At 36.7% G+C, this 24,535-nt stretch overlaps 1 protein-coding gene across 1 annotated transcript in view; it reads left to right on the top strand.

Annotated features, from left to right (window-relative positions):
• The window catches only part of tilB (touch insensitive larva B), a 154,679-nt gene that overhangs the window by 75,927 nt on the left and 54,217 nt on the right, over positions 1–24,535 (top strand). Inside the window, exons 8-10 of the mRNA XM_090381496.1 lie at positions 5,730–5,783; positions 12,673–12,776; positions 15,818–15,904. Coding sequence (XP_090237622.1) covers positions 5,730–5,783; positions 12,673–12,776; positions 15,818–15,904 — 245 coding nt within the window. The remainder of the gene's footprint in view (positions 1–5,729; positions 5,784–12,672; positions 12,777–15,817; positions 15,905–24,535) is intronic.

The following is a 24,535-nucleotide window of genomic DNA, read 5'->3' as shown; positions in this document are numbered from 1 at the left end:
CCAGATAGCGCTAGTCGCACATTGATTAGGTAGATTTAGTTACTTAATCAATGCCTCTGTTGTACGTTAATATAAACTAATTGATTTAAGTTGGCAACTTCAATAATAGAGTTCAAATGTTTTATTCTGTATGTGTAAACATAACGAGTGTTCGAACAATTTTTAGTAAATATTATGTGAATTTCAAGTAAATAACTTCATCAACTTTTGGGATTTGTGGTTTTTGAAGTACAGGTAGTTCTCGACTTTACGAGTTAATTCGTTCCTAGCATGCGCTCGTAAAGCGGAAATTTATTTCCCATAGACATGTTAAAAATAAGGGTTATGTTCTCATCAGTATAATTAGTTAGCTAATTTATGTTTAGACAATGATTGATTTATCCAAAGAAATGAAAACGTAACCTGTAAAATCAAGCAAATTATAATAATAGAGAAATTGTTTATGACTTATTGTTAAAGAATGTTTATTCTTCATCATCGACTAAATGCACACTCGTTGATTACTCATTATTGACTCGGCACTCGTTGATTTGTTGCACAAGGAGTCATCTTATTCAGAAATGCTTCAAGAGGTGTTTATTTCCAAGATAATCTTCTCTTTTCTTTATAGATTTCATGATTGCATGCATAAGAATTTTTTTAATGGCACACACAAATTGCAACTAACATGATTCGCCCTGAGTAACAAGTTTATGAAGCTTAAAAAAAAAGGAATGAATAGAAGATTCTGAAAATTTATTTGTTTTTTATACGATTGAAGATTTCAGTGAAGAGCAAACACATTTCACCATAATAATGTAAAAAACCACGCAATTCCAGCTATCAGTATTTTTGCAAATGCAACAACATTGAGTTTAGTACCTGTTTATAGTTGCTTACAGTAACAGAAAAGCCAAATAAACCAGAAAGTGCAAATTGTTTTTATTGTTTTATGGTCGTGGTCTCCCGTAATGTGCTTTAGAAAAATATCACAAAGTCGTTTAAAATTGATTCTTATAATGGAACATATGATGACAATTCAAATCATTAATTCAGATTAATGATTTGAATTGGTAACTAATACAAATTACAAACCACGCTCATGACCTTTTTATATGGCCTTAGGGTCACGCTCTTGACCTTAAAAATGACATTTTAGAGAGATAAATAGCTTAGTTATACAGCGAAAATTTCAACTTCCAAGATCTTGAAATGAATTACCGAAAAACAATGTGTTATTGAGTTCACATTACGATATTTTAACATTACGATGGTGTCTCTGGAACGGATTAATATCATAAACAGGGTACACTGTATTGTATAGCTACACGCGTGATTTGAAATACGGCATTTATGAATGTTTAACATTCGTTTTTTGCAATTAATTTTCGATTTTGTTGATACCTGATACTTGGGGGAAAAAAGCTCGTAAACCTGGAAACTCGTAAAGCGAGAACTGCCTGTACTCTAAATGTAAGTGTATTTAAGTTGACCCAGTTGATGCCACAGTTATCACAGTTCAATACAGGATTACATTTTATTTTATTTATTTAATTTTCTTTCATTGTAAGCCTTATGTCCAAAATGTATAAACATTTAAGTGGAAGTATGAAACGAAAAAAAGCCGCAGAAAAAGTATTGTATTGTAGCAAGATTCAAATAGTTTGCATGTTTGTACTTCTTTTAAATGTAGCACTAATATCATCTATCCATCATATAAGAAATGGTGAGGGGGAAAGCAGGTGTTTATTTAGTCCTCATCTGTGGATAAGGAGAAAGTGCAAGTGAGTTTCAAGCGTAAGGATGTTTGGAGAGTGGTTGTGTTTGTTTTGTGTTAGTAAAAACCCCATGTGAGCATTGTAACCTGTCATGTAAGAAGGTGGTAGAAACTTAATCCCCTTTTTGAACAAGCTAAACCACAAAGATTATTTCTTAATGATCCATGAAACTTAACCACCTCATCTATATGCATGAAATTCAGTTGCACCTTTTTGCGTAGCTGAGGACTTGCTAAACACTTACTATGAAAAATTCCTAAACCATTTACGTACAGTGGATAGTCGATACTGGTGCCACACTTTAAGGGAGTTTAGTTTAACAAGCAATTACAATCTGGCACTGCCATACAAGAAGCTTCTAAGATATCACTTACATATTACATCCACTCCTTTTTCACAATGGTGACAAGGGTTGTGTTAAGGTGGAAGCCTAGAATGGCTTTCATCTTAATATAGAACAAATAATACCACTGATGTTTTATATGATTAGGGTAGCTAAGAATAGAAACAGGTGCAGGTATACTTGCGTGTACACCAATGCTAGGAGTTTAGTAAATAAATTGGATGAATTTGAGGTGTTGCTCAAAACATCAAAGGCAGATATTGTTGGGATATCAGAGACGTGGTGTCACACAGATATAAGGGATGCAGAACTGCAATTTGGGGAGTACAACGTCTACAGAAAGGATAGGAAGGGGGGAGGGGTTATGCTATTAGTTAAGAAACACATAAAAACCAAGGAAGTGAAGCCAGTCGACATCGCCGGACAGTGCAGTGTTGAGTCAGTTTGGTGTGACATAAGCATTGGGAGATCAAAATTGAGAGTAGGAGTGTGCTATAGGCCTAATGACTCTGATGAGTATAATAAGGAACTGTACAGGGAAATAGAGTGGGCCAGTTAATCAGAGAGTCTTATAATGGGAGATTTTAATTTCCCAGATATTGACTGGAATTTGGGGGCTGGTTACTCACACACTAGCAGGGCTTTTGTGGATTTATTGGATGATTGTTTTCTACATCAGCATGTTCGGGAGGCAACTAGAGGGAGTAATACTCTTGATTTGATTATCAGCAGTGATTCTTCATGCATTAAGAATCTGCAGATAAATGACCCACTAGGTGGCAGTGATCACAGTGTGCTGAAGTGGGATTTACTACCATTAGGGGTAAAGGGAAGGGTTATTGCTTCCGTAAAGGCGACAACGATGGACTGAGACAGAATTTAAATTCTATACAGTGGGACCAACTGATGATGTTACCAACAGCAAATTCAAAATGGGAAGCATTCAAAGAACTTATCTTGGAAGCTACTAGGCTTTACATACCAACTAAGAAATATTGTTCAAGGTTTAGGCCAAAATGGATGTCAGATGAACTAATGAGGCATATGGCAGAGAAGAAAAATGCATGGGATACTTACAAATTAACACATGACACAGAAGCCTATGATAGATACAAGTTGATATGCAATCAAGTTACAAAGGAGGTTAGGCAGGCGAAGGCAGATTACGAGAAATCCTTGGCAAGGGATGCAAAGAAAAACAGCAAAGAGTTCTTTACTTATGTAAACTCTAGAAGGAAGGGGATGAATCAGATTGGTCCACTTGATATTGATGGGTCAACTGTTGATGATCCTGCTCAGGTAGCTAACAAACTAAATGAATATTTTGCATCGACATTCACACATGAGGAGTTATTCAGCAAGGGGAATGCCAGAGGTGTATTCAACTCTAGCAGTAAGCTACGGAATCTTGAAATAACTGGGAGTAAAGTGGAGGAGAAACTGTTGAAGATAAACACAAGAAAGGCACCCGGGGTGGATGGGATCTATCCAGTTATATTAAAGGAGGCAGCAAAGGAAGTAAGCAAACCCTTAGCCATAATTATGAGAGCTTCCTTGGACTCAGGGGAGGTACCCATAGACTGGAAATGTGCAAATGTGACCCCAATTCACAAAGGAGGATCAAAGGCTGACACAAGTAATTATAGACCTGTGAGCTTAACTTCTGTTCCAGGAAAATTAATGGAGGCACTGGTTAAAGAAGCACTGCAGGATCATTTAGACAAGACTTCAGTTATAGCTCAGACACAGCATGGTTTTGTTAAGGGGAAGTCTTGCCTGACCAACTTGATTGGATACTATGATGCAGTCACAAAAGAACTGGATGCAGGGAATAACTTTGATATTATATACTTGGATCTTAGAAAGGCTTTTGATACTGTTGCACATGGAAGACTGCTACACAAATTGGAGCAGTGTGACATTGGAGGCAAATTGCTGCTGTGGATAAAGGGGTGGTTGAGGGGGAGAAGACAGAGAGTGGTAATCAATGGACACTGCTCATCGTGGACTAATGTTATTAGTGGAGTCCCTCAGGGCTCAGTGTTGGGTCCATTATTGTTTTCTGTTTTGGCAGGGTTGTCAAGGACACTACTGACACTATGCTGCTGGAACAGGATCTGGAAAGGTTGAGCAGATGGGCTGAGAGGTGGCAAATGAAGTTTAACATTGACAAATGTAAAGTACTACACATGGGAAACAGCAACCCCAGAGCAACGTATCAACTCTGTGGTACTACACTGACAGTGGTAGAGAATGAAAGGGACTTGGGGGTGGTTGTGCAGGCAGATATGAAGTTCTGTGAGCAGTGCAGACGGGCTGCAAGAGTAGCTCATGGAGTATTGTCAATGATATACAGGAATTTTTCCAGCAGGGATAAGGAGGTGATTATTCCATTGTATAAGGCAATGGTCAGGCCACACCTAGAGTACTGTATACAGGTCTGGAGGTCTCATTTCAAGAAGGATGTAGAGCTGCTGGAACGAGTACAGAGAAGGGCAACAAGATTAGTGAATGGAACAAAGGGGTGCTCTTACGAAGAAAGGCTTAAGTTTTGCAAATTACAGTGTCTGGAGACTAGGCACCAGCGAGGTGATCTGATAGAGGTGTATAAAGCCTTGAATGGTTTAAGCATGCTCAATGCTGATGGGATTCTTCCTCTAGCTCAGAAAAATCACCTGAGAGGGCATAAATTCAAATTGAGGAAAGACAGATGTAGGATAGACGTGCGGAAATTTGCCTTTAGCCAGTGGGTGGTTGGTTGGTTGGTGGAACAGACTTCCATCCCTTGTGGTGGAGGTTGATAGCCTAAATAAGTTTAAGGCTGAGCTGGACAGGTATTTGGAACGAACAGAGGGGTGAAGTGGAAGTGGGGTTTTTTTTTTTTTTTTTTTTTTTGGCTGATGCTGCATAAGCTTGCTTTCTTGCATCAAATGCCTCTACTAATGCTAATGATGTCATATTAATGAAACAGGTACCTTTCCTTTATAGAGGTCAGAGACAGAAATTTTCTTGATTACATTTCATTTGCTTAACGTCTTGACACCATTATGGATGTAACAAGCAATTGATTTATGGGTGACATCTAAGAAATTAGTTGAACATAGTTTATGTTAAAACACTGTTTTTCTATTGAACATTTTATATCATTATGCCACATGGCATGTTTTGTAGCATGTGGTATGATACAATTAGCAATTAATTTTGTGATTTTACTCACTTGAAAAACTGGCAGATCAGAAGATAGTTATGCACAATTCATATTTTGTAAATTGTACTAACATAGCATCTGACTTCCCATTTATAGAAAATAGTCCTTGATAACCATTTCACCAAGTGGTCATTTTCATTATGACCCAGAGTATGAACTCTCAGCTCTGATCGTAATCAGTTTCAAACTGCAAAAACGGTGTTGAAAGATGTCTTGATAATTTGGCGAATCACACTTGTACCAATAGATGCTTGCTGCTAGTTGCACAAGTTTCATGCATCAGATGTATGTAAAATGTAATATAATGTGAAATTACATCTCACTATTATGTTTGCAAAAATGTTAATAACTTTATTAATAAACAAACTGCATTTTGTTATTTTAAACTGTAACCTCAGCCATCCTTTATTCTCTGTTTTAGGTATATAAGAAAGTAAGAGAAGAAATAATTAGACAACAGGAACAGAAGAAAAAGGTATTGAGATATACATTTATTGTAATTTGGGTATTCATTGAACTATTGCCTAACTGCTCTACACCTGTATTACAAAAACAACATGCCAGTGTTTAAGTTGCTAAATGAATAAGTTATTAAAGTGTATCATACTTTACAACAGTGAATATAATGATAAATGTCCTTAACTTATGGGAAATCTACTAATGGCATATTATTGAAAACATTTTGTTTCAATTTAGCAAACAAGACATTTAATGTCCTAAATTATAATATTACTAGATCCTATTTTTTGGATTTCTTTTGTTGGTTGTTTTACCTTTAGACCAATAACATTACTTATAAACCATTACCAGAATGTATGTTTCCTGCCTCTGTAATGCTCGCGTGGCACCTCCGTAGCTAGGTGCTTCTTGATTAAACCTTCTTGACACACGCTTCTTGATTAAACCCGGGTTCGAGCCCATCACCACCAAATACGGAGGATGTGGAAAGGTCAGGGAATGATCACCGCATATTCCTGGAGCAATATGACCTTAGTTGCTAATGCTCCTAAAAACCAAATAATAACAACAACATCTGTAATGCTCATGACCTTTTCGCTGTGATGATCAATATTGTTTTGTCTTTGCGCCAAAGAACCCAAGGCTACAAAAAATCAGTGTACTGTATTCTGTAAAGTGTTTAGATTTCTTGGTCAGAGTGTCAGTTTTGCTGAATGAAAAAATCAGCCACTACACTGTGGCTGAGTTAGCCGGTCTTCTGAGAGGGTCATCTTTATCAATCATTAGGACTTTGGAGAATGTTTCTTGGGCAAAGGTCTCTTTATCAATCTATAGAACTCACAACCAGTTTTCTCTGGTTTCCTTCGGAGCATCGTGAAACACTGTGTGAAGTTATAATAAACAAACAGGACACAGACAGGCACTTGATGATAACAAATGCATCCATAAACAGACTAGATGCTTCATTTTGGCTGCTGTGACTTATGAGTCACTTTTCTATCTAATGAGTACACTCCAAATACACTCTGGTACTGCCCAAAATTTTTTTTTTTTTTTTCATTGTTAAATTCAAAGTACAGTCATCCCTTGATTTGTGTGGTTTTTATTGCGTGGTCAGGTATTTACTACCAAAATTTTAGATTTTAGATTGCGCTGTAAGTTTCGCTACCCATGCGATTTTTGTTTACGAAGCTTCAAAAATAGGAACGAAGAGCAGATTTTGAAAATTTATTTATGTTTTTTACATGATTGAAGATTTCATTGAAGGAGAAATACATTTCACCATAATAACACAGAATCCCACAGAATTCCATCTGTCGATATTATTGTAAATGCAATAAAATTTAAGTTTACTACCTGTTTATAATTAGATGCACTAACAGGAAAGCCCAATAAACTGGAAAGTGCAAATTGTTTTTATTGTTTTATGGTCATGACCTCCAGAAATGTGCTTTAGAAGAATATCACAAAGGTGTTCAAACTGATTCTTATAACCAAACATAGCGATAAACGGTGGTGTGTTTGTCCAGTTATTTTTGAAACAACTTCCTCATTCGGGAACCCTCTTCATCAGTTATCCTACGTTAGCTGTTCAGGCAGAATATTTTTCTGGCTTGCACAATGTAAAGTGTTTTAATTGGTGAGCATTGCTTTTGCTGGTTTAATATTTCTTGTCTATATAAAGTGTGTGTGTGTTTAATTAGTGCCTAAAATGAAGAAAGCTACAAAAAAAAATATTTTAAATTTAGAGGAAAAATTTAAAATCGTTCACGAGTTAGAAAATGGCAAAAAGGTTGTGACATTGGCCAAGAAATACAGCATAAATGAATCTAGCATTTGACGAATTAGGGAAAATGCTGAGAAAATTAAAAGTTCAGTTATCTGTTCCACATCATTGACTGTAAAAAGCACTACAGAAGTGAGAAATCTGTTAATAGAGAACTGAAAAATTGCTTTCTTTCTGGATAGAAGATCTTAATCAAAAGATAATGCCTCTTAGTTCAGATATTATTTGCACCAAATCTCTGCAAATTTTTAATCGCTTACAAGAAGAAGAAGCCGGTCCATCCGATGCTGACATCTTTCAGACCAGTAATGGTTGGTTTGAAAATTTTATAAAAACGTCAATGTCTTCACAATTTAAAAATTAATGGGCAAAGCAGCCAGTGCAGATTTGGAAGCTGCTTCTTTGTATCCGAAAACTTTCAAGGATGTTATTGCGACTGAGAGCTATCTAGCAAAGTCAAGTATTTAATGCTGATGAGACCGGCTTATTTTGGAAGCATATGCCAAGCCAAACATTCATTTCAAAAGAAGAGAAAACTACCCCAGATTTCAAAGCTGCAAAAGGTAGGTTAACACTTTTGTTATGTGGTAATGCAGAGGGTGACTTTAAGTGTAAACTGCTGCTAATTTATACGTCAGAAAATCCTCGTGCTTTTAAAGGAATTCAAAAAGCTCCTTACCAGTTCATTGTAAATCGAGCAAAAAAGCCTGGATGATAGCTAAAATCTTTGAGAATTGGTTTTTAAATTGCTTTTGCATTTAAACAAAAAGATATTGCCTGAAGAAGAATATAGCATTCAAAATCTTGCTCATTCTTGACAATGCGCCCAGTCGTCCTGCAGATCTGCACCCAAATGTGAAAGTTACCTTTCTTCAAGCAAATACAAGTTCGTTAATTCAGCCAATGGACCAAGGTGTTATAGCGTCCTTTAAACTTTATTACCTAAGAAGATCTATTTTACAATTGGTAGAAGCAAAAAAGAATTGCTGGTTACTGATGGAATAGGCAGTCTTCCAGTTTGAGATTATTGGCAGAATTATAACATTCTTGATGCCGTAAAAAATATTGAATTCGCATGGAGTGAAGTTAAGAACTCAACAATGAATGCAGTGTGGAAAAAGATGTGGCCACAAAGCTGCACTAAAGAAGCTACAGTCAAAATGCCGTAAGAAGTTGAGATTGTGAGAATTGGCAAAATAATTAACGGAGAGGGATTTGAAGAAATGGAACCAGCAGATATCACAGAAGTCCTTAAATTGCATAGAGTACCTTGAATAGAAGTTCTTGAATCTCATAGAATTATCAGTGGATGATATTTTTTGCAATGTGAAGAAAATGATAAAAACGAAGAAGATGCACACAAAAATTTGACCGCGAAGAGATCTGAGTTTTTAAGTCTTGCAAATCAGCTTAGCCAAGAAGCTCTGGATATGGATCCTAATTTGGAGAGGAGTTTAAATTTTTGCAGAACTATACATTAGCTTTAGTTCTTTGAAGAAATTTATAGAGAAAACAGCGTGCTTCTAATTTTTTTTCAAAAAGTGCTGGATTCTGTTGCAAGTTTATCACAGGAAAACAGTGACAAAGAAGCAATGAATTCAGATTAAAAATCTAGAGATAAGTATTAGCAAGATTAATTTTATGGACATGTTTCTAATTTTTTTTTCTTACCGAATGAAGACAATTTTTTTTTTCAATTTAATTTTTTTTTCCTTGCGTACGGGTATGGAACCCTCATTATGTCATATAAACTACGTTTCACATTGTGTGGATTTGGACTGTGTGGAGTTTTCCCGGAACGTAACCCCCCACCCAAATTGGGGGATGACTGTACTTTAAAATGAAGTCCTTAGCATCAAAGGGTTCCTGTACTTTCTTTGCCCCTTTTCATTTGGAAAGGGGCTATATTTGTATCAATGTGGCAACATTCATATTAAAAAGCATAGTCAATAAAATAATAGTCTAAGGTGAATGTGATGAATCTGCTATTTATACCCCAGTGACCAGTTCTGAATCTGATTTACTGCCTTTGGGATGTTTTGGAACAACATTAATATAGAGCCAAAATAAGGCATTGTAATTCAAGCTGGTTACCAGATGAATGGAACAAGTCTCCAATCTCCAGTTATCAAAAAATTTATGGAAAATGTTTCATAGAGGATAACTGATGCCATTTTCCCACCAGAAACGATATCAGTTGACCTATTCTTCACTAACATCAGAGCTGAGGTCTCAGCCAAAGACTATGATCCACCCCACCCTTGACTGTAGAATTGCCATTGAGCCCAGTCGTACATCAAAGAAAAAGAGAAAAAGTGCTTAGACTTCAGAAAAATCTGGACCAGACTCAAGAATCTCCTTTCCAGCATTGATATGAGGAAGCCTGAATATACTAAGAATGTTAATGAATACTTGACTGTATTCTGTAACAAATTCCTTAGTGCAGTTAGCAGCATAATTCCAACCAAAGAAATGCTAGCATCACACAGTATACTTGCTGACTCAGAGTGAAAGTTATTTGTCAAGCTAAGGCAAAAGCTCATCTTTAGAGATGGTTCAGCAGGACAAGGCGCAACACTGACTCTGACCGCTTCCATGATTGTTGTAGACGGTTGAAGAAACTTGTGCAGGATCATTTCTCACAATCTGTTAATCTCTCCAAGCTAGTCTTCTTGGTCTTCTTTATGAGAGAAATATCAAGCCTTTCTGGAGCTACTTCCACAGAATGGATCAGTAAAATGTAAAGGATACCAGAGCCAATTTAGCATGGCAGAAGAATTGGAAACTATCAGAGCAGGCAGGGTTCTAGGGTGTTAATCATTCTGGTCTGCACTGATGCAGATTTCAAATTTAATTATGAGGATATTATGAGGCTTGGCTTCTCAGATACTGATCTGCAGGGTGCCATTGAACAATTAAACACCAACAAAGCTCTAAGTTTTTATGGAATTCTTGTAATTCTCAAAGTTGGCTTCGGTAATCTGCATGAATGCAGATTGCTGAAGATGCTAGTTTCAATGATTTGTTGTCTAAGGGGGTGCAACAGTGGCTTGACAGTAATGTGGCTAAGCCATTGTTGCATCCCCTTAAACAACAAATCATTGACAATAGCATCTTCCCAGAGATCCTGAAAACCACCAATGCCTTTCCACTCTTGAAGGGTAACCTCTAGAAGTCTAACCAAACTTTTTGAAGGCATGGTCACTGTGGAAATTTGTCACTGACAAGTTTGATGATTGTACACAGATTTCTCACAGGCCTTTGATTAAGTTAATTACAACCTACTATTGTTGTAGTTGCAGAAGTATGGAATTAGTGCAGTTGGAGTATTGTACAGATGAGAGTGTGTGTGTGTGTGTGTGTATTCCTTGCACCATCTTGTCTTTGCTGATAATGTAAAGATATTTTCCCACATTACTGCATGGTGATTAGTGGTGCAACTCAATATTAATAAATGTGTGACTATGAGCTTTTGTTAGCACAACAAAGGGCAACAGTGTGATGACTTACATTATAGCATTGATGGTATCCTCCTGAGTTGCATCAAAAGCATGACCTAGACGTTACATTCAGCTGGAGCACCTCCGTATCCAGGTGGGAAGGAGCAGCAGTGCATAGCACACACTTCTTGATTAGACCGGGGTTCGAGTGCGTCACCACCAAATATGGAGGATGCGGAAAGGTCAGGGAATGACCACCGCATATCCCAGAGCAATATGGCCTTAGTTGCTAATGTTCCTTAAAAAAAAAAAAAAAAAAAACAACATTCAGCTGGATGTGAAATTCCATTAAAATGTTGACAGAATCACCAAAAATGCATTCTGATCATTCAGGTTCATTAAGAGACATTCCTATTACCTCAGTGATCCATAATTGTATTTCCTAACACCTTAGTGCATCCTGAAGTCATGTATCCATCTCAAATCTGCAGCCCAACCTTCAAAATCTATATTTATATTCTCGAAGTGGTGCAGCATGCATTCGTGAAACATCTCTGCTTCATGATTGGCCTGGTCTACACAGGGTTGACTACAACCAGTTCTGCTCTATCTTCGGCCTACATAAACTGGCTGATCACAGGCTTTACCCAGAAATCCTGTACAGAGTAATCAGCAATGCTTTCAAAAGTCCTGAGCTGCTTATTGCCATCCCATTACATTTCATTTAGAGAAGAACTAGAAAGCAAGTGATTTTCCAGATTGATCATGCTCAAACCAACTACAGCATAAACTCTTTCTTGTACCACTCAGTAATGACTGGAACATGCTGAACATCGATCTGCAGTTCAGCTTGAACCAAATCATATCTGCTATCCTCCAGAGAGGTACTGACGATAGTAATCTCCAAGATCAAAAAATCTGGTTCCTTTCAGGAGGCAACATACGCTCCTGCGAAATGTTTTGAAATGCAATTGTACACATATAATGTTATTATTGTGTGACTGCAATGTTAATTTGATTTCTTTTTTGTTACTCGTGCTAGTTTTCATTTCATTTGTGGCAAGCCTAAAGCTACCTGTTATTATCGTTGTTTAATAAATAAATAAATAAATTTTCTTTATTGCATTTAAAACATATGATACAATATACTCAACACGTATATTGTATTGGTGAACCAGATTTGGTACTAATGGTATAGAGTATTAAATTAGTTAATTAATTAAGATCTATGGGAGTCACACTCAATATTAAAACTTTTTTCTTTTTTATAACTGGATGTTTTCTCATTTAGTTTCCAATTGGAGGATATTATATATTTTTGAAAAGGGTGCCTTAAGAATTTATAAAATTTTCCTGTCTCTCAGTTCAACAAAAGTATTCCATTCCTAGTCTACAGAAACAAGGGAAATAACAAGGAAATTCACATCAGTTAAGAATGAAACACATGCAGATGCAATCTCTGCAGCATTTTGATCATAAATGAGTGATTTTTCCAAAAGTGACAATAACTGTGTTGGAATTTTTACTGAAAAATTCCAACACAGTATTGGATTTTTGATATTTTTCAATATCTAAATGCAATGTATTTATTTGTTTTGAAGTACTCTTGTTAAAGTGTTAACATATTTCATGTATTCTTTAACTAAAATTAATAATATCGCTTTATGGTGTGATGATAGAACAAGAAGAAAATAAATGAAAAGAGACCCAATATTCTCAAAAAAGAGACTTGTATTAAACCAGAAGAAATTACCGAAGAAGAAAAGCAAGATAGAGAGAAACAGTAAGTAATCCTTTGTACATCAGTTATGTGCTACTACATCGTGCATGTATACTTTAAAATACATCGGTGTCCAAAAGATAATTTAAACAAAATCTGAGATATCAAGAAAATGCATATTTGATAAAATTCTATCAAATACTTTTTGAGAGAGTATTATTGTAAAGCCCCATTATGTTGAGTTTAAAAAATATATATATATGCTTTAATTTCCATAACTACCAAGATGACAGGAGAAGGATAGTCCTATATAATTCGGCATTTAATAGGAAGTTCTGATTACATGCTAATGATAAAGCAGATCTTAATGTATAGAGGATTTTGAGAGGGGGAGGCTACTCCACTCTAGCCCTTCTTCTTAAAGTATTTCAGAAATACTGATTGGTGTTGGGTCTGGAGATCTGCCTTTCTATTCCATCTCAAAAAATATTATTAAATCCATTTAATAGCTGTAAGACTCACCCCAAATACAGCCTTCTGGCTAGGGGGGCTACAAGTATACACAGATGACCCAACAAATATATATATAGTTATATGTACAAATATACATCATAACATTTTTACAAATAACACAGTATTCGCACAGTATTCAGTGTTCCTATAACAGAAAATACAGACACATACTCTACTCCAATTGAGTGGTAAGAAGATTTACATAGGAGTGGAAAGGAAAAGCAAGAAGATTCTCACTGTATAGGAAGTTACTGATCAGTTCAGCACTACCTGGAAGACAATTATCATCCATTAAAATGAATTCATAGCCTGTAGTACCTCTATAGGGTTCAGTGTCTCGTTCCTACACCTCTTAAATAGTCAAGGTGCTTCCTTTGTCGGTGCAGTCAGCCATCATGATGCATTCTCCTCAGATAGTGTTCCCTTTTCCTGTTAGATGGATGGGAATGTATTTCGTGTTTTCTCAATGTCAGAAATCAGTTTTGAAAATAAATCTGAACTCACTAGTAAAGAAAAGACTGAACTATTCTTTTTGTTTCCAGAGATTTCGTTTGTGGCAAGGTAAACAGGCTGTGGGGGGGGAAATGAGGGAAGGAAAAATATAATGAAACTTGCAATTCCAGGATAAAAACTCTTTTTAAAACTGATCTGCATGTTGTGCTGGCTGAAAAACCTGAAATAACTTATGGGGAACCATACTCCCTCCATTGGCTAATTAGAGCCTTTGCTTGAAGTGGTGTGTCTAAATTCCTCCTGTGTGTGTGTGTGTGTGTGTGTGTGTGTGTGTGTGTGTGTGTGTGTGTGTGTGTGTGTGTGTGTGTGTGTGTGTGTTTTAAGTGCTACAGCTTCTAAGGCTATGAGGTGTTAGTATATGGAGTATTTAAATTGTGTATTATGTGTTGCTGAATTAAAAATACAAGTTTTAGAGAGATAAGCCCTTGAAACTCTCATTGGAAACAGACTAACTTGATCTCAGTGTGAAAAATGCTAATGATAGTTCTTATCATTATGGGAGAGATTCAAACACAGATCTTTTGCATACGATGTGGAAGGGTAGCAATTGTAACAAAATGAAGGCAAACCACAGTGTGAAAAAATGGTCCATAAAAGCTCTTCACTTGACTGATGGGATTCTATTACACACCCTTTATACCGTATGGAAAAGAGAGCGCTGCCTAGTTGTCATCTTTCCCATGCATATTGTTGATAAGGAGTCATAGTGGGCATCCTAGGATGTTGTAAGTCTTGTGGGAGATAGTTTTGTAACTCAAAATTCTATCCCACGGTGTTCTAGCCATAACTCCGAAATTACTATTCTCGACGTTTTTAAGTCTCACTTACCCCGGCTTTGGACCTGAAGTAACTAGACCTTTAAAAGGTGAATAGTTGTTAACAGGAAAAGCCATGTGAGAAACTTGATCACAGAAGAACTTTCAAGTAAATTTCTTTAATGCAATCAAGATAGCCTGCACACCTATGATTCTTTATTTACATGCCACTCCTATCAGTTTCTCATCCACTTATTTGAAAACTTGCCTCCAGTTTCAGTTTAGTAGGGCTGTTAGGATCAGCTGAGATAGGCTGATGGCATTGAATCACTTTGTGGCCAGCTGAGTCTTGGGGGGAATGATCCGACAACCTGAGGAGGAGCAACAGGAAACTTGTTGGGACAGCAACACGCTGCGTACATGTTACTTGTATGGAGATATCTCAGATCTTACCTATGGGGCCAAGGGGACTGAATTTTTCACACACTGGGGGTTTCTCTTGATTTTATTCATGAAGGGAGGTCTGCCTGTTATTCTTTTGACTTGGGGGAGGAAAAATTGATACAACGACTAGTTGATAGTTAGGGAAATTAGGTAGAGCTCCTTTGAATTTAGCATGCTAATTAATTTGGCTAGGTCTTTAATTTTGACTATCTCAATTTTTATTGAAAATGTCCAAACCAAATCTCTTTCGATGTTGGCATAACATGTAGTCGGCCAATTCAATGAGCCATGTCGTTGACACATGCATGCATGTTGATCTGTGGGTGCAGGTCAGAGAAGTCTTGTGATGGGTAGGTTATTCCATATCAAATTGTGTATTAAGTCAGAGAGAGGATCTGGATTTGGCTGCTGAGACATTTGTTTGATACCAGGTCAGCGAGCTGTTGCATTTACAGTCACGAGGCAAAACAGACAAAAAAAAATTAATCTGGAAGTTTCCCTAGCTGAAGCTTATACATTTATATAGTGCTTATTGTTGTGAGAATTTAGGAGCATCAGCTACTTAGACTATAGTGCACCAGAAAAATTACTCGTGTCGAAATTGCCTATTTCCATCTGATATGAGAGGACAATGCATAAATGCATTGTATGATTGCAGTTATACTATAACTGCAATCATATGAACTTGAAATTCATAGGGGAAACCAATTCACTCTTTCTATATTGATGAAGTAAAATTCATTATTTTTCAATTTTGCTGTATAATTTAAAAAAAAAAAAAATTGATGAAGGCACTATCGTGCTTTTCAGAATATTACAATTCTGCAATTGTAAATATTTGTATAGTTTCTTCACTGATATTTTAAAATGCATTTCTAGATTTTGGAATGAGCCTTGTGAATATACTCCAGAGTCACGCATAGAATTACATCGACATATGGAAGAACTTCACAAAGAAAAAAATAAGTAATTCTGTTTCTTTTCATTTTTTGTTTTTTTTGTTTGTTTGTTTTTTGTTTAAATTTAAACTGTTGGTCTTACAAAAAGCTAATATTGCATAGCCAGTAGGATCACCTAGCCTGTTTTGCACTGGTTATTAAAAATGTGATAAACTACAGAAAAAAATTGGTTAATATTTACAAGTGGATTCCCCTGCTGTGAAGTTTTCCAAAGGCATGATGCAGTGTTTTACAAGCAGAGCTCCTCCCAGCTGATCATGTGATACTTATGCCAAGAGAACTGCCTAGACTGCACTTCGCCTTTGCAAGCTGGTAATGTGACATCAATCACACCATGATCGTGCTTTCTTTCAGATTTCAGCGACAAGGAGAGAGAGATTTTGTGATCAATTGTCAGTGGAAAGACAGCATTCACTGTAGTGCCACTTCCTTATCATTCTTTGAATGTATAGAAAAAGGTACCCGTATTCTCTCTGCTTGTCGCCGAGATCTGAGGGAGAGAGAGCATCGTCATGGTGTAACTGATGTCACATGACCAGTTTGCAACAGCAAGATGCAGTCTAGGCAGGAGCTTGTCAAACACTGCATCACACCACACCTTCAGAAAAATCCACAGCTGGGGTACCCACTTCTAAAGATTACTCAAAAAATTAATGAGTACAAATAATGATATTAAATTTCAAAAGTAACATAGGCTTATATTTCTTTCAATAGTGTTTTCTTATTTTATAATCATATTATATTGCAATATTCGCCAACCTAATTTTTTCGGTTTTGCTGGAAGAATTACATGTTTTAAGTGTCTTTTATTCTTTCCAGCTTGTTTTTTACCGTATTTGAGTGTGTTATTTATTTATAATAATTAATTATAATATTTATAATAAATAATAAAAAAATATTATTTATTAATGCTTATGCATTATATTTGGGCACTGACATCAAAAACTGACATTAGATGGTTTCCAAGCTCATGTTTAAATTTTCAGATGCATTGTGTTAAGTTGTGAACAGTAGTTTTTGCATAAGCTACAATAATATTAATGCTTTTTGAGATTGATTTTTATCAACCTTAAATACTACTGGCAAGTCATCATTAGCCATTTTCAATCCACTGCAGGATGAAGGCCTCTCCAGCAACTTTCCAGTTCCTTCTGTTTTGTGCAATGGCTATCCATTTACTACATACAAATGAATTTCATCTGTCCATCTCCGTTGTTGTCTTCCAGGTTTTCTTTTAGCTCCTCTTGGGTACCATTCTGTTATTTTCTTAGTCCATCTGTCATCATGTCTTCGAACTATGTGTTCTGCCCAAGACCATTTTAGTTCTTTAGTTTTGATAAGAATGTCCTTTACTTGAGTTTGCTGCCTAATCCAATCCTCTTCTTATCTAACAGTCTGATTCCCAGTATAATTCATTCCATTCTTTGCTGTGTAGTTCTCAGCTTCTCTTCCTTTCTTTTGGTGAGTGCCCAAGTTTCACTTCCGTAAGTCATGGTGGGGAGTATACATTGGTTTATTATTTTACGTTTCAGACAAATTGGGATATTGCTCCTCAGTATGTGACTATATTTCCTGAATGCTATCCATCCAAAATTTATTCTTCTCTTGACTTCCTTCCATTTATCATTATTACAGCTAATAACTTGTCCCAGATAAGTATATGATTCCGCCTTTTCAATTACTTCTCCTTCAATCATAATTTTCCTTTCTATGGCATACTTGTCCATCATTACTTTTGTTTTTGCCATATTCATCTTTAGTCCAAAATCCTTATTAACTCTGCATAACTGATTAAGATTTTCCTCTAATTCTTTGGGATCATGACTTATGACCACAATGTCATCTGCAAATCGTAAATGGTTTAGGTACTCTCCGTTCACATTGACTCCTTTCTGCGACCAACTTCGGAGATATTGTGTCTTCTTGTGTCGAACTCCTTTCTCAATTTTAAATATATTACTGTCTTTGTCTAGTCTAGTCTAATAAAGGAAGTAGCATTCCCATACATTTCTTCAAAATCATAATATATGGGGTATCTATGCATTGTCTTTCCAGTGCCCGAAACATTGCCTTATGCTATATGGAGTTAAATGCCTTTTCATAATCCACAAATGCCAGGCATAATGGTGTTTTATATTCATTTGCTTTCTCCATTAGCTGTGATATTACATGAAGGAGATCCACAGTTGAGAATCCTGTCCTAAAGCCAGCTTGTTGATTCTCATCAAGTATTCTTTCTAATCTGTTAGTAATGACCCTTGTGAACAACTTGTAGATGTGGGATAACAAGATAATTGGTCTATAATTTCCAATTTCTGATTTATCTCATTTTTTATGCAGCAAAACTATGATTGCATTATTCCACTCCTTAGGCACCACACCTTTTCTAATGTATTTTGTGTAGTCTTGCCAGTTTTTGGTCATGTCTCTTCCTCCCAATTTTAACAACTCTACAGTAACTTCATCTTCCCCCAGAAGATGAAGTTACTGTAGAGTTGTTTTACCTCATCAGGAAGGATATCAGGTATGTTGTATGTGTTACTAATTTGCAATCCATATTCCTCACTGCTGGCATCATTCCCTCGCTCCTTGTATAACTCTATAGTAGTTTTCTCTTATTTGAATTATTCCTTCTCTGCTATTCATAAGTACACCATCGCTCTTCTTCAGTTTCAGTATCATTTGTCTTTTTGTATTACTGCTCCTGACTGCTGATTTAAGTCCTTTTGTTTTCCCTTAATGCTTGTTCTACTTTTCTTGTGCTAAATCTTTTTTGTCCTTTGAGTCTCTTTCTAATGGCTTTGCATAACTCAGTATACTCAATTTTCTCCCTGTCAGTGTTTTTCTTGTTCTTCATTTGTCGTCTTCGGTTCATCATGACAAGTGTTTCTTGACTGATTTTTTTCTTCTTTGGATTTCTTTTTACTTATAGGTTTCTTGGGCTTTATCACTTTCAGAAAGTTGTAATATTCCTCGTCGATATCTTGGCTGAAGTCTGCAGAAGCTCGAACTTGTTCTTAAGTTCCAGTACATACTGCTTTTCTCCTCTTCTGTTATCTTAAAGATCTTTGTATTATTTACTCGAGTCAGTTTTTTCCTTTCCTACCTCTATATCAACTGTACATATTACCATTTTGTGATCACTTCCAACATTTTACCTTGTTCAGGACAGTAACATCATTCACGATATATCTTCTGTTAGTGAGGATGAAGTCGATTTCATTAGTTGTTAATCCATTCGGACTTTTCCATGTCCACTTTCTGTTCACCCTTTTCTTGAAAAAAAGTGTTCATTACTGACATTCCTCTAGATTCTGCAAATTCCACAAGTCTTTCACCTCTTTTATTTCTTTCACCAATTCCAAAATTTCCTATAGTTCCCCTTTCTGTGCTGTTTTGTCTCTTTCCAACCTTAGCATTGAAGTCTCCCATAATGATAGTGTAGTGAGTTTTCTGTTCATCTAGAAGACTCAGTTTCGGTGTAAATTTCTTCAACCTCTTCATCATCATCATGGCTCAATGTTGGTGCATAAATCATTATAACCTTTAGCTTATACCTCTTAGAAATCCTGAGTTGTAGTCTTGACACCCTTGGTGATGTACTTTTGAATTCCAAAATATTGTTTTTTTTTTTTTATCTTTATGGACCAGAAAGCCAACTCCACCTTCACTCCTTTCACTGTTTCCATTGATGTACAGCAGATTTTCACTTTATAAACTTATAAGCGATTCATTTCTTCTTGTTTCAGCCAAACTGATGATATTCCAATTTACATTTTATAATTCCTTTTCCAGCTCTAGTATCCTGTCTTTACCGATGAGCGATCTTGCGTTGTAACAGGCAGAGTTCAGTTTCCGTGCATGGCAGCCTGATCATACCCAGAGATTCTTAGCACCCTCTGCTTCCACTCTTATCCTCTCACTGCCGTAAGAGGGGGGAGTGAAAGCCGCTGGGGACTGAGGGCCATTTGTTTCGTTGTGCTGGAGGGTTTGGTCTTTTCCTCTTCACGCTGACCAGGCGTCTTGAAGAGAACCACTCTATATGTTCATTGCCACCTAAGTGACTTAACAGGGCTTACTATCGAGAAGGTGTGCATGACTGAATTTTAGGGAGGCAGGCCAACTGGACTTTTCTTAAATCTTCTGAAATAGAAAGATATTGAATCTATCGGTGTTTTAGACTGAGTGTCTGATAACACAGAATGCCTGTTCAAGTAGCACCACTTAAATTATTTATATTTCCTACCATTTTTAAATTTCTCTGTTGATATAATTAGTAACCTAACAATTAGGCATAACATACAATGATAAATTATATCTATCGACAATTCTTGTTAAAATTGACGATATTTTTTAACAGAATATATTAACAAAAATATGAATTTCTAGAAGCTTTTCACAATGTCTGGTTTCTTCCAGCAGAAAGCTCAACTGCCTTAAATGTTTTCCTGATTTTGGTTACTAGAAATTGGTAAGGTAGTATTCAGTGACTGTTCCATGTTATTAGCATTCATTATTAGCAGTGGCAAATAATGCAAGAAAGCACAAGCTTATGCAGCATCATCCAAAAAAAACCTTCCCATTTGACCTAGCCATTCCCTCCAATAGTTTGTCTAGTTCTTTCTTGAATTTATTTAAGCTGTCAGCTTCCACAACAGATGAAAGTTTGTTCCAGCAATCAACCACCCGCTGGCTAAAGGCAAATTTCCACATATCTATTTTGCAACCATCCTTCAATTTGAATTAGTGGCCTGTATTTGCTGCTAAATTATTATTCTTTATTTTACATATGTTCAAAGGAAAGATGTTCTCTGTTTTGATCAGAAATATCACTAGTGGTATGATTATTAGAAAAAGCACCAGAACTCTTCAAAAAAGTGAGTGTGTTGGTGGGAGTGGGGAGTATAACAAATTAGACCTACTTTTGATTGGTGCACTAATTACAAATATTAAACTATTAAATGAATTAAATCAGTTTAATTAAATATAAAAGTAATCCTACAGTTTATCATCATAAATTCCCAGTATTCTTAGTGCATCAGCATCAATTTCTGTGATTTATTCAGCTGACTTGCTATTATAGAAAATTTATTTGGAGCTTACACGCCACTTATGCAATTGCCCATCTCTATGGCAGCCATCATAGTCAATGTATAGTGTTAATATTGTTTTATGTTGTTAATAGCGTTTATGGTTAATTGTTAATATTTCATATTTCAACAATGTTATTCATTCAGTTTTTAATTTTCTACATTTATAGCAGCAATATTATAACTGCCATAGTAAAGGGCTATGGCAGCTGTAATAAAAATAAATTTCCTGTTTATACCCCTGGATGACTGCATATCAAAGGAGTTCACGAGATAGAATACAATAACAGTATCATATTCAGTAGTCACATCACCTTGAACCACAGTCACTCATGCATGTACTTCTGTTCATGCATGAGTACAGACAGGCTGCCAGGACAATAGCGTTTTGTCCATGATATATACAGGAATAGGGAGGTCATTATCCCATTTTATAAAGAATGGTCACATCTTGAGTACGGTACACAGGTCTGGAGGCCTCATTTTGGGAAAGACATGGATGTGTTGCAGTGGGTGCAGAGAAGAGTATCTACATTAGTGAGGGGTGGAAAAAGGGTGCTCTTTATGAGGAAAGACTTCAGTTTTGAAAATTTCAATGTTGGAGATTGGACACAAGAAAGGAGATCTGATTAAGCTTACTCAATGCTTTTTTTTTTTTTTTTATGAAAACCCCAAACACAAGGGGTATTAGAACCTATAGTACTTAGTACTGTGCTTGGGTTGGAGGTTGAGAAGACGAAAGAAGATATTTGTTGACATTAGACTTGAACTTCTGTAGACTGTAATTTTCAGGAAATACATATGAAGGAGGGTTGTTCCAGAAAACGGCAGTTGAATGAATAAACGAGGAAGATGAAAAGTTGGTTCTGTGAGTTTGAAATTGGACAGTAAATGGATGTTGGCTGGCGGCAGCACATGTTTTGAAAGAGACAGCGGGAATTATAGAAGCCAATTCAGAAGAACAGTACCCATGGAAGTATCTGTAGAAAAGGCATGCAGCAGAAACAGTACGTCTATGAGACAGCGAGCGGAGAGACTCTGTTAGAGATGAATCATAAATTAACCTAACTGCCCTCTTCTGAATGGAATCTAGAAGCATGAGAGAGAGAGAGGTTTTGGGGGCACCGCCCCAGATGTGGGAACAATATTCCATGATAGGGCAGATTTGCGATTTGTACGAGTGAGCAGCTGTTTGGAAGAAAAGTAATGCTGAGAGGGAAAGAGAAAACCAGGTTTTTTAGATGCAGAGGACGCAATATTTGTAATGTGCTTGTGCAAAAAAAAGAGATTAGAAGTCAGGGTAATCCCCAAAAGAGATATATCATTTTGCCTAGAAATCGGAGTGTCACTAAAGATAAGCATAGGAGCAGAAGAATCCTTTTTGTGAGATATAAGACAAGACTGAGTTTTAGAAGGGTTGAAATCAACTAAGTTGTCTTTGCCCCACTTGAGAATTACCTGAAAATCGGCATTTAAGGAATTGGTAGCAGATTTTCAAGAAGTTGAAGCTGATTGAGCAGGGCAGGGTTTCTCAAATGGAAAGTAGAATGCTATGTGCTATCATCGGCAAAACTATGGATAGGATTTCTAGTCGATGGAAGAAATTCATTAATATACAAGTGGAAAAGAGTGGGGGGAAAGAACTGAACCTTGGGGGATACCGGCATTAGTGGAAAAGTTAGAAGACGGAGAGCCATCTACCATCACCCTCAGTGAGCGATCAGAGAGAAAAGTGGATACCCAATTACAAAAAACAGTTGGCAAACCATAAGATAGAAGCTTGTTTAGAAGACCTTTTATGCCAAACACGATCAAAAGCTTTTGAGATGTCAAGAGCAACTGCTTGTTTCACTGAACTTTTCCATTGAATTTGTCCATAAATGGGTAACATAAGCCAGAATATCACCAGTGGATTGACACTGCCAGAATCCATACTGGCGATCGTTGATCAGATAGTTTCTAGGTTTAAGAGTTGGCAGTTAATTGATTTCTCCATTACTTTAGAAAGAGTAGAAGTAATTGCAATGGGACAATAATCGATGGGAGGGATTTGTCACCCTTTTTAGGAACTTCCTGATGTGAGCAAATTTCCAAGCAGAAGGAAAAACACCTTTGGAATAAGAAAGTGAAAAAAGGCGGCAAGGAACAGGAGTAAGTTCAGATGCACAGGTTTTGAGAACAAGTGGAGAAATACCATCAGGACCTGGAGCTTTCTTAGCATCAAGATTCGTCAAAATCCTTCTGACATCGTTTTGATGGAAGACCACGGGAGGCATTGAATGGAGAATGGTGGGAGGTGTTTTACCAATATCATTAATACATGAGTTGGAAGAAAAATGGGATGATAGCAGGTCAGCTTTATCCTTGGCTGAAGTGACAACAGAACCATCTGGTTTGGACAGAGATGGGCAAATGTTGCGGTCAATAGCTTTGGCAAGAGACCAGAATGCTCGGCTACCATTAGGGCAAGAAGCAAGTTTTCTACTCTTAGCCTGTTTAAACTCTAGTTTGGACTGATTAGTAACTGCTTTACAATTGTTGCGAGCTTTGGTGTAGGCAGAAAATGAAACGGAAGAATTAGAAACAATCCAATTACGATATGCAACGTTCTTCTCTTGAACAGCCTTTGCACATATATTGGAAAACCAAGGTTTAGATAAAGGATGAGATTTTAAAGTGGAGTGTGGGATAAAGGACTCCATTCGTACAAGAATAATTTCACTGACACGATCTGAGCGAACGTTGACATCAGAAGTTTTGAAACAGTAATCCGACCAAGGAAAAAAAATCTCGCATGTCATCCCATTTTGCATTCTTGTAATGCCAAACAATACGAGGTTGGGAATAGCCATGAGATAAAGGCTCTATTGGAGAAAAGATAATCACCAAGTTGTGATCTGAGGTGCCTAAAGGACCACTCACTTCGACCGTGTACTTAGAAGTGTTGTTTGTGAGAAAAAGATCGTGTGTTGGCTGTATGGTTAGGATTGTCCAGTATTCTTGTAGGTAAATGCAAGGTCATTAGTAATTGCAAAAGCCTCAGCATCTCAACCAGCTGGGTCAGTGTGACTAGAAAACGGAAGCCATCTGGAGTTGTGAACCTTAAAATCACCAAGGAAAATTACCTCACTGTTAGGAAAGTTGGACTGGAGAAAGTCAAGTTGCAAAGAGAGGAAGTCAGAGCTCGAAGTGATTAGTAGAGTTGGGAGAACGGTAAAGACAACAAATGAATTTGACACAATGAGGTAGAGATATTTTAAGCCAGAGAAGATCAAAGAGGAGATTCCAAATTGCCAAGTCTTTGACAGGGAATATAAGAACGGACATATGCACAAGTACCACCTTTGAGGCAAAAGGAATAATACAGTGAATAATTTGGGCTTAAGCAGTGGTTAATTGTTGGAACAATCTTCTGTCTGGTGTTTTAGAGGTGGGTAGTTTGAATAAATTCAAGGAAGAACTAGACAAACTGTTAGAAGGGATGGATGGATGATATGGGAATTGTTGACTTTTTTTTTTTTTTTGGCTGAAGTTGTATAAGCTTGCTT

The sequence above is a fragment of the Mastigoproctus giganteus genome, chromosome 9, assembly GCF_048544385.1.
Source record: "Mastigoproctus giganteus isolate SK-2022 chromosome 9, ASM4854438v1, whole genome shotgun sequence".
Lineage (NCBI taxonomy): Eukaryota > Metazoa > Arthropoda > Arachnida > Uropygi > Thelyphonidae > Mastigoproctus > Mastigoproctus giganteus.
This window is presented reverse-complemented; position numbering and strand designations above follow the sequence as displayed.